Source organism: Carica papaya, chromosome 5 (genome assembly GCF_054855325.1).
Source record: "Carica papaya isolate Zhongbai chromosome 5, ASM5485532v1, whole genome shotgun sequence".
Classification (NCBI taxonomy): domain Eukaryota; kingdom Viridiplantae; phylum Streptophyta; class Magnoliopsida; order Brassicales; family Caricaceae; genus Carica; species Carica papaya.
In genome coordinates, this window is record NC_142313.1 from 15,878,685 (window position 1) to 15,890,117 (window position 11,433).

The 11,433-nt window shown below is 32.8% G+C and overlaps 1 protein-coding gene across 7 annotated transcripts; it reads right to left on the reverse strand.

The window, feature by feature from the left end:
• Positions 1-448: 448 nt before the first annotated feature.
• Positions 449-9,150, reverse strand: LOC110816219 (uncharacterized). Of its 7 annotated transcripts, none has more exons than XM_022044326.2 (8): positions 8,773-8,914; positions 8,419-8,518; positions 6,927-6,976; positions 6,203-6,253; positions 5,869-6,055; positions 5,715-5,778; positions 913-1,018; positions 449-827 (listed from the first exon to the last, which is right to left on the reverse strand). In XM_022044326.2, the coding sequence occupies exons 3-8, from the start codon at positions 6,937-6,939 to the stop codon at positions 682-684; spliced, it is 567 nt and encodes a 188-aa protein (XP_021900018.1). In that variant the 5' UTR covers positions 6,940-6,976; positions 8,419-8,518; positions 8,773-8,914; the 3' UTR covers positions 449-681. The 7 variants fall into 7 exon arrangements, with proteins under 7 accessions (XP_021900018.1, XP_021900005.1, XP_021900008.1 ...); XM_022044313.2 differs by having other exon boundaries at positions 5,869-6,124; XM_022044316.2 differs by having other exon boundaries at positions 5,869-6,124; positions 8,419-8,521; positions 8,773-8,807.
• Positions 9,151-11,433: the final 2,283 nt, after the last annotated feature.

An 11,433-nucleotide genomic window follows, 5' to 3' on the forward strand; every position in this document is an offset into this window, starting at 1 on the left:
TTGTTAAAGTGGTTTAGCTAAATTGGTTGCCAATCGGTTTAATGTTTGAGCAGGAACAATGGTTACAGCATGGTTTCCATGTCAGAGGCTTCAATATAATGTAGGAATTGTTTTGGGTTTTCAGGTATTTTGATGATACGTGTGTTCAATATTGCAGGCATTATGAAGGTAAACTGCATCTTGTATCTGAGTAATACCTTAGTTCAACTTTTGAGTCCAGAAAGGAATATAATTAGTTCATGATCCAACAATCGTGTAACTCGATTTAAACTATATATCAAAGGCTGTAAAATATTCATTCAAATGACTTTCCTGCTGCAACTTGTACAAATCTGCTATTGGGTCCAAAAAAGGACCACCAAATCGAGAAACTTATGTATTCTTCCTAGTTCGGCCATTAATAAACAAGTGAGAACACAAATATGCGATAGTGAAATAGAAGATACAATTAGAGTTAATTTAATTATGTATTTAATATGTAAAATACGACCAAACTTACATATCAAATAATTAATATCTAAAAATTACATAGGAACAAAATAGAAATAAATCAAAAGTATGAAATATTAATGTTACTATGTAAAAAGCACAAACCCACACAGCAATGCTCTTGGCATAAGCATACCAACTTCATGCAACGGTTACATCCTAATCACTGTTGCAAGAATTTCTAGATTTCTACTATTGTTTCTTTCTGTTGTATCTAATCTCCCAAAGCTCAACATCTTGCCCTCTCTCGTACTCCTTTACATACTGAGGAATTTGTGTAAGACCAATGCATTTACCCACAAAACAAGGAGATCCTCCATATTGGAAGCGTTCGTGTTCTGCATGATAGCATTCAAATCCCAAAGCCATTAGCTTGACAGTAGAAATATGATAACCTACTTGCATAGCCATTAGCATGCTTACCTCCTTCCAGCCTCAAGTAACCTCCGAAACGTGAATAGCCATTAGCAACAACATCAAGATCAACAAGACTGAAGTTGTACCGCTTCTCCAATGTCAAGTACAACACCTGAAACACAGAGGAAAGAAACTGATACTTGCATTATTGCAATTGTTGAAAGGAGCTATAATTTTAAATGATTTGTTCTGATAGACTTTATGTGATGGGGAGAAGGTAAACAACTAGATGACATTCACATTGGATATGCTGCCTTTTGAGCAGCAAATGAGTGCACTTAACTGTTGGAACTCCTATGTGCTTTTGAACCTCTAGTTCACATTCTGCTCGTAAACTTTTGAGAAAACTTAAGCTCCACTAAGTTTCATTTGAGTAATATAAGCAAATCAATATCCAAAATCTCACAAATATTAGAAAAGACTCAAATAAACTCTTTTTCTAATTATCATATCCTAATCCAAATTAAAACAATCACAATAATGCATGCATACATCATGACATATCAAAAAACAGGCCTATCAGCATAGCAATGCATTATCTAAATTCACAATAGTCAAGTTCATAGCTAGCAAGTCACGTTGCGCCAAGCATACTACATGTGACTGAACCTGACTTGCTTTTAAAAGCAAACTCTTTCTAATGCTTTATATGTATTATATAAAAAAACCTTGAGCTGTCTGTGAATAGGTTGGCTAATTTTAAGATCTTCACTTCTCTAAAATCAACAAGACAGTTAAATTTTTAACATTATCTTGCACATGTAATAGGAAAAAACCAGTTATTCTAGCTTTTGCCGCAAGCAATGCCATCTTGTAGCCAACTAAGTAAACTGAGAAATACATTAATCAATGAGATATAATAACCTAATTAAACAACCAGAGAAGCCAACATTTTAGTTCACTTTTCAAGAAAGAGAAGGAACAGTTTGGTTCTTGATGAGTGTAGGAATCCGACCTGTAGAAGTCATCTAGCCAAACAAATTGGTATCTTCAGGAAACTCTTCTAATAAGATACAATCATTGTCGACGTGCATATACGACTGATTTGTATTTAGTTTCACACTCAAATTCTCTCTAGTTTTTTCCTATTTATATCTACCTGTTGTAAATTAAATATATTATGAATAAAATTCAATTACAAAGCTTCATAGTATCAAAACAAGATCTCTAAACTCTAGAACTCTTTATTTCTTGCCCATTACCAAAGAAAATGGTCACAGCAAGAATCAATGACCTCCCATAAGTCACATTTCGGTCTATTGGAATTATTTTCATCAAACCACCCGAATCAAAAGTTTCTTAAATTCCGATCACCAGTCACAACTAAACAAAACAAATACATCCAATGGTCTCAATCGGTTAAGATGTTTACCTGTAGAAAAAGAGAAGAATACCTCATCAGACAATCGAGTGCCAAAGGCCCAAAATTCTGAACTTGGAATGGTGAAAATAATTTGGTCATGCCATGGCTGATTAACTCCATGACAAATAATATCAATGAGAATTTCTTATTGTGGGACGATGCACGAAATTTAGGAAGTAGCCAAGGAGTTCTACTCGAACAAAGAAAACACATCGAAAATCTCTACCATTAAATCTAGGCTCCATGATCTGACTCCTACCTAAAAGGGCACTAAAATTGGACCAAACCCTTCCATTTGTCAAGCAATTGTTTCTTGTTTTGGTCCCGAAAAGTTATTCAGTAAGACATCGATTTCTCAATAAGATCAATCAATTCATTTGATTGCATGATAGACTCATCTGAAAAATATTGGCACACATGTATACCAGGTGCTGCAAGGAGATCTATCCATAATCTAGTATTACAATCTGGTCACCTATCACTAGCAACGGATCTATGTGTTTGAGAAACTTACGCGAAACTATCCAATGATGCAGAATGGTATAGAGGGATTCTGGAAAGAAAAATGATTTTCTAATTTCTCAAGGTGTTGACTAGAATATTTTATTGCTTACTTAGTTGAGATAATATAATTAAAATTATACAATAATAGTTATCTCATGTAATTAGAATTTTACTATAATAGTAATTTCGCTATCTGTACATTAAGAAATCTATAAATAACCTAGATATAACAACATAAAGGGTGTGAAAAAATAAAGTTAATATTTTTCTCCAAAAACAACATGGTATCAGAGCCAAATAAAACTATTATAGAGTATTAATTTTGGGATTTTTTTCAAACCCAAAATAGCAAAATAGGGAGAGTTAGTACTCATTAATCCATATCTACTTTCATCACTATCCTAAACAGTGTTGGAGACTCATTACTGGCCTCCTCTCGGTTTCGCCGACCACCAGCAATAGAGGTGCGTGAGCCATATGAGTTGCCAGCACCAGAGGTGCATGAACCACACGTACCGCCAAAAAACCATATCCGGCCTGGAAAATCATTGCACCACCACTAGAACATCCCAATCAGGACGGATCTGGCCTGGTCGCACGTGAACCGGCCCAAATCATGCCTCTCCAGACCTGCCTTCATGTAGCTGTTGCGCGTCTCGTCGACTAAGCTTTCACTGTGTCCCATCAACGCAAATGTGCTTCCTCCACCACGCGAGCCGCTCCAACTAGCCTTCTCTGATCCTTTTACCAACTCCTCTACACGCGCCCACCTTTGGTTTCGCAATATTGACGCGTGTGAGCTGCTTCGAACAGCCTTCTCTGATCCTTTTTCCAGCTCCTATGCGCGCGCCCGCCTCTGGTTTCGCGATACTGGTGCAGATCTGCTTCGTCCATACGTGAGCCACTCCGATCAGCCTTTTCTGGCTCTTCAGCGCGTGCCCGCCTTTGGTTTTGCGATCCAGCGAAGATCCGCTTCCTCTGCACGTGAGTCGTTCCAATTGGTCTTCTCTGGTCCTTTCTCTAGCTCCTCCGCGCATCCGTCTCTGCTAGACTGCAAATAGTTATTCAGAACTTCATTTACAAATTGTACATGTATGATATCTTTGCACCAACTTTAGAGGAGTGTTGATTAAAATATTTTATTATTTAATTAGTTGAAATGATGTAATTAGAATTCTATGAGAATAATAATTTCTTAATTTTTATGTTAAAAATTCTATAAGTACCCTAGATGTAACAACATAAACAATATGAAAAAATAAATTTTTATTTTTTCTCCAAAACAACACAAGAGACTAAATAAAAATATGAAGTCTAGGAAAGAATATTGGAAATGAAATCATTACCTAGTATTAGCGAAGTATTTTCCCAAGAAAGGAGAAAAAAAAGCTTATTAGGAATGAAAATTACAAAGTCAAATAAAGAAATCTCAGTTTCTCTGAGAAAATGTGTGTTGCCTCTTCTAAAGGAGACTAGAATGCTAATCCAAGTCCACAAACACACCAATAGATCCCACAATAAAAGATTATAAAGAATTATAAAGAATGACACGGAGGAAATACTCATATTGAAAATGTCTTAACTAAAGAATTTGATATTAAAATCCTAACAAATTTCAAATATTTCTTGGGAATGAAAATTGTTAGGTCAAAAAAAAAATCTCAGTTTCTCAAAGAAAATGTGTTGAATCTTCTGAAGGAGACTATAATGCTAATCCAAGTTTGCAGACACACTAATGGATCCCAACATTAAACTAGAAAGTAAAATTGATAGTGCTCCAATTGACAAACAAAGATACCAACATCTATTGAGTTAATTGATTACCTCTGATACTATACCAAAAATCTTGTTGTTAATGTGGTAAGTCAACTCATAAGTACTTCAATTGAAAAACTTATGGAGGCAGTGTTTCTGATTCTCAAGAAATGACAGTTGACAAGGACTATTTTTCAATAAAACACCAATCATGAAATTGAATATATACTGATGCAGACTAGATTTTTTTATAATTGATAGAAGATCCACCTCTACATACTGTATATAATATGAGAAAATCTAATTAGTTGGAAAAGTAAGAAGAAATCAGCAGTATCATGGAGTAGTACTAAGGCTGAATTTAGAGACTTAACACATGGTATCTGTGAAGAAATGTCACTATAAAAAGTATTGGATGAATTGAGAATTCTTTCTTCAGATTCTATAATAGTGATCTGTAGTAATCAATCCAAAATAAACATTGCAAAGGAGTCGTTTCACCATGATTAAACTAAACATGTGAAAATTGATAGACACTTTGTTAAAGAGAAGAAAAAGTCAGGAACACTATCCTTGCAGCATATTTAGTTTTGCCATCAAATTGTGGATATTTTCACCAAATCGCCATCTCGGAAGACTTTTGAAGACTTAATTTTGAAACTTGGTTTACTCAACATCTTCAAACCACCTTGAGGGAGATACAAGAATCTAACTTCTTATAGAAATCAGCTACCTAAACATATTAATAGTTTTAGAAAAATCTCCCTATAAAATGAATCATAGTCGACTTCCATAACTAAAATTTTTTTGAGATACTATAACAAGAAGATCTTATCCTTTTATGGAACTGATTTATATTTAGTTTGCTACTCAAACTCTCTCTAATATTCTCTTATTTGTCTTATCATGAATAAAATTCTAAAAAGCAGAATATTTAATTACAAATTTCAATGAAAAACCCTTAATACAGTGCATCTCTCAGCCAGAAAAAGATAGATTTATACCAACCTGTCCAAATAAAATTTTGTATGTAGCATAATTCTAACAATTCTGATACAAATAAAACATTATCTGCTGCCTAGTCATAATCATTCTTATTGTCAATTAGTATCTTTTCTGAACCTGCCGACATTAATCTCTCTAAAATACTGAAAAGTGCATCTGTCAGATCATCACTATAACTTACATCAGCAGCAACGATCAGTGATGCTCCCTGAACTTCTTCGAACTCTGCAGAGGTCCAAGAATATCTGTATATAAACTTTTAGATATTTACTATCATCATAGAAACCAAATTAGACAATATCCCATAGCACAGTTGTCCGAAACAGATATCTGACTTTTTCAGGGATGCGATGTTGTTCGAAACAGATTTAAGAGGCCAAGGATCCATCCAATTGAGTTCACGCACATGAACAGCAGCTCGAGAATTAAACAATCCAGAAGTGATGCTAACATTCCTAGCACAGTAGTCAAGGATCTCATCCCCTAGTCTGTCACAATTAGGAGAAAAATCTTGTTGACAAACTGAAATGAGGATGAAGTCAGCAATCAAGCCTCCATTGGTATTCAAGCAAAAGCAATTTACCCAAGCAGCTGGCATAAGAACTTTATAGTAAACAAACAAGGATAGACTTAAAAGGTAATAATTCTATATTTACATTCATGCAATACCAGTTAGGAACACTGTCTGAGCAACACGAGCAAGCAGCATACCTACCAACCCTGGGTAAATACAGCAAAATAAAGCACATTATAACATATGTATAATCATGTGACATGAGCTCCTTGGACAATAAAACAGCTAAGACAATAGTCGATGCAAATCTTGGAATTCATGCATCCACAAGTACATTGAAAGACAACTATAATTAGAAAACTGGAATTTTTTCTTATTCTTTGTTCCACTTATGCTCGAGGAAGTATGATTGCGAATTTTTCAGTAAGTTTTATCAATTTGTTATAAGCTGATACTTTTATTCATATGCATAAAGATAAGAGTCTAAGATAATCTTGTTTGCTGATTTTTAACAAAAACTCTACACTTCATATTGTTGAACGTGTGAATTGTGAAAAACATGCAGCTTAAGCTGCAACTTGTAATTATTGGTAAAATTTACAGCAAGCTTTCTCGGTCTTACCTGTCCAAAGATCTTAAATTGCTAGGAACTGATAATACATGCATGGGACTCAAACCATATAATGTTTATATGGAAAACATAACACATGCTTAGAAAAAGGCACCAAAGTAGATGGCAGATATTGTTTACCTGTTCCAGCACCAAGTTCTAATGACATAATTCCATCCAGTTCAGATGAAATGCACATTTTATGCAATACAAAATCAGATAATACTAATTCTGCTCCCCAAACCTAAAAGGCAAAAGTGAATAAATACCAGGATGTAGCATATACGCTGAACCAACATTTTTAGATAGCTGGGTTTACCTGCAAACCAACGTTAGGAATTGATGATGTGATATAATGCTGGATGGTGACAAGAAAACAAGAAGATAATTCTGCAGATTTAGATTTTTGAAAAAACAACTCTTCAGAATTTATCAAATGAATAAATGCTAAACAAACAGGTCCTTCTTTTAAGAAATTTTCTAGTCTCTACTTTGACATAATTCATTAAAATTGAAGGTTGATTGGTCAGCCAGAAGAATCAGCCCTAATCAAACAAATAAAGATAGATATAATCCATAAAGTACCCTAATTGAGTTGGCCTAAATTGAGGCAAGATACTTTCCACAAGTTATTTCCACAAAATATAAAGAACCTATTATTTCACACAATAGAGTCCTTGCCCCAACCGCCATCATGCAAGATGAAGATAAAATTTACATAGTATATATATATATATACACATATCTATGGTGATGACAGTAACAAACTTGACCCTTGCTCATTATCCGACCCAACTTTTCTTGTTCCTAATTGAGACAAACCCCAACTTTCTTTTAAAATATTTGGTAACTGGCATCAAGCAAACCCCGCAAAAAGGAAAATTCCTGCAATCCCTCCTTTATTTCCTTTCTCTTTCTAAAATCCCTAGAGGTGTAGCTGACAGAATTTAGGAAGTGATTTAAATCTTTCCTCTGGTCTAGGTTGAGTGAGTCCAAGAAATAGAGTTTAGGCCCTGTTTGGCACGGGATATGCTTGTGCTATGAGTGAAAAGTTTATTTAAATAATATAAGATATTAAAATTTTCTTTACATTTAAAAATTAAATTTCCAAATAATAATAAAACTGCAATATTTAAATAAAATTATGATTAATATTTCAATAAAATTAAAATTGCCAAATATTAATAAAATTCCAATATTTTAAAATCAAGAATATTTTCAATAAATTTATGTGAAGATAATTTTAGAAAACTATATATATATTTTCTCTAAAGCAGAAGCGGTTTTGAAAAGGAAAAGCATTTTCAGTTTTCCCGTTTGGTTGCAGAGTGTTTTGGCACTGCAAAAGCCGTAGATAAAAGCTGAAGCCAAACATCGTCTTAGTTAGAAGAAGTGTTGCCTTAGGGAAGAGGATGGCAGCTTTAGCATTTGGAATCTTCATTGTAAAAATCTGTATCTTTTAATTGAATGACCATGGAGATTTCTCCTGGAAACTGAATTCTCTTTGGCACAATGTCATTAAGAGGAAACTTGATCTTCACCAGAATGGATGAGATTCTAAGGCCAAAGTGTCGAGTACACAAGAGCTCTAGAAAGACTTGTTGAAACCCAGAACAGATAAGTTAAGTGAAAGTTCGGTCTTCCCTTTCAGATGCGTGGAAAGACACTTCAACTAGCATATTAATTTAAGTGAAATCCAAGACAAATTGAAACTCAGAGACATCTGATGTTAAGAAAATTAAATAGAGCATAAGAACTTACGGTTGCGGGCGCGTCTAGGTAGAACAAGGTCCCATCTTCATCCAACGTAATAGGCTCGTTCACCACATGAATTTTTTCATCTTTAACTAGCTCTTTGCATCTGCTGCATTCAACTTCTAAGATAATTATTACAAAAAAAAATACAAATGATTATAATCTTCGTACTAAAATGATCTATTTCACGGCCAGTATTTCAATGAACACCCTCATGAGTTGTTAAATTTTGAAAAGAAATTTCCAATCTAGGGCTTGAGTCTTTTAATAATCGAGAGGATAAACCAACTGGTATTCAAATTAAATATTAAAATCAGATGTAGGGAGAAGTAGGAAAGAGAAGAATGAAAGAATTTGTACCAGGTGGAAGGCAGATGGTGAAGCGGGAGATGTGTGGGCCAGAAGTGCAAGGAGGGCATCCAAGGTGGATCTCGCTCATCACCTGATGCTGTTGTTCCTCCTCTGAATCTCCGCCATCAATTTGCGTCGTCTGAGCATCAACTGATGGTGATGATGATGAAGACTGTGGTGATGATAGAGACTCGACATCTCGTGCCGATGCCATTCTAAACAACCCGAGAAAGAAAGCCAACGTCGATAGTTCTTAACTTCGGTGATTATTAGTGTGTTGGAGTCTGAGATTTTGAAGTTTTAGTTATTCAGAAGAAACGTTTCTTTCCCAAAGAAAATTTCTTGGAAGGAGAAACGTTTTCTTTTTCTTGAGACGTAAGGAGAAACTTAAAGCACCAGATGACTACTTCAATTATTATATCCATTCTATTATTAAAAATAAAACTTTATATTCTTCTTAATTTTTATTTTTTACTAATTACTGGTTCCGTCAATCTATTTTTTATTTTAAAAAATATTATAAGATATTGAAATAATTAATTAAAACTAATCATAAAATGTAAGTGTGAATTAAAAAATTATATAATTTAAAATACCATTTAGAACAGAATTAACTCAATAATAAAAATAATATAAAAATATAATATTAAATATTTATTAATCAAATTTGATTAATTTAAGTAAAATTAAAAATTTATGAATCATATGCATAACGAGTGAAGTATATCACTTATTTCATACTCTACTTTATTTGTTTTGAATCTGTAATTTTATATATGCACATATCTTGTGACTCATTAATTATGAGTTTTACCTATTAATGGTAACACCTCTTTATGTCCATCTCTAAATATATTGATAAATAAATAAAAAAATTGCAAAGATGTCTAAATCAAAGTTAGTTAAGTGTTAAAATAATACAGTCTACAAAAAAATTAATAGTTGTAACCACCCAAATTTTCATAAGTAATTATGATTATTACCTTTTATTCATTTATCATAATAAATATTAACACCCGTATTTTCTATCGTAATTATCATATTCTCAATAAATTCTAATGTAATTAAACTACGATATACCATAGTGATTCAAATTTTTTTAAAAATATTTTGAAATCTAAAAAGTCAAATAATGTTTTAAAGTCTGGAAAATCATATTTACATAAACAAGTGTCTTTCCATCTTTTGTTCCATTTTCACAATTTTCACCGTCCTGATCCCTTGGTGTGGTCTTGCTTCCCCTGTTCTATAAATAATAAAGAGGAGTGAGTAATAAATGCTCAGTAAAAATAATTTAAAACTCTAATTCAAAAACCGGAGATAATGTGCTGATTCGATTCTTTTACCTTTACTCTAACACAAGCTCAGTGAGAATATAGTGTCAGAGATAACATACATTAAACCTGCACATAAACCTCACATCCAATATTCATACTATCGTTATGTCGATCTACTAAACTATTATCCTCACTCCACATATACTTCAATTCTTTCATGAGATAACCATAATTCCACAACTCAATTTCACTTATGTAAATCTAAATTCATTCTTATCCTCCTTAATACAAAAGTATAACCATATTAATTGCACATAATCACATAAGAAGTACCTCTCCTCATATACACATTTTATATTATAATTAATTCCCAATATTTACCAAGCACAACCAATACATGTTCATATAAAATCTTTATTGTTTCATATAATACCATTCAATCACAATCACGAAAGAAAAAAATAATTCCCACTATCAACATCGATCTAGCCATAGTTACACTTTGACAATCATAATTACAGTCATAGTCATACTAAACTACTGTCCTTACTTAACGTGTGCTTCAATTCTTTCATGAGATATCCATAATTCTACAACTCAATTTCACCTATACAAATCTAAATTCATTCTTATCCTCCTTAATACAAAAGTATAACCATATTAATTGCACATAATCACATAAAAAATAATTCTTCCCATGTACACATTTTATATTACAGTTAATTCCCATTATTCACCAAATATAACCAACGCATATGCACATAAATTCGTTATTATTTTATATACTACCATTCATTTACAATCGCATAAGAAAATGATAATTCCTATTATCAACATGGACCTAGTTATTATTACGCTTCCACACTCATAGTTATAGTTATAGTTATGAAGCAACACATTGTCCATGAGATAAGAGTTCATAATCATTCCCCACCGATTCTGAACTGCACACTTACTCAAATCTCTCTAATAAGAAATCTTCATTGCCTACCATGTGTATTTCCTAGCATGATTTATTTTAAATTATATTTTGAACTTCCTACTTAATCATCTTCATTTAATTTTTCGTGCAAGCTTTATTTCTGTATTCCCAAAAGCCTTATTAATTCACAAATCCTCGAGCTCATCAACTTCCAAATTGTTTTCATTTATCAAGGTTACCTTAAGGTTTGATTCACATAAATAAACTCCAAATATTAACTTCACGAAATTATTTAATCACTCCACTAATTCATATTTGCCAAATAGTTTCGATAATTTCTCATAATAAAAATTCACTATTAATCTTCAATTATTCATACCCATTCTATAACTATGTGAGTATTTTATTCTAGTTTCTTAGTCACTAATTCTTAGTGCAATCCCATTATTATTTTTTATTTTTAATGTCATA

What these genes read in the sequence shown, in the direction of transcription:
- LOC110816219 (XM_088219636.1), bottom strand. Translation starts at nt 8,977, where the DNA reads ATGGCATCGGCACGAGATGTCGAGTCTCTATCATCACCACAGTCTTCA. An exon ending in CACCATCTGCCTTCCACCTG is followed by an intron (nt 8,535 to 8,772) that starts GTACAAATTCTT and finishes TAATTATCTTAG; the next exon opens with AAGTTGAATGCAGCAGATGC. An exon ending in TTCCTAACGTTGGTTTGCAG is followed by an intron (nt 6,254 to 6,976) that starts GTAAACCCAGCT and finishes GTATTTACCCAG; the next exon opens with GGTTGGTAGGTATGCTGCTT.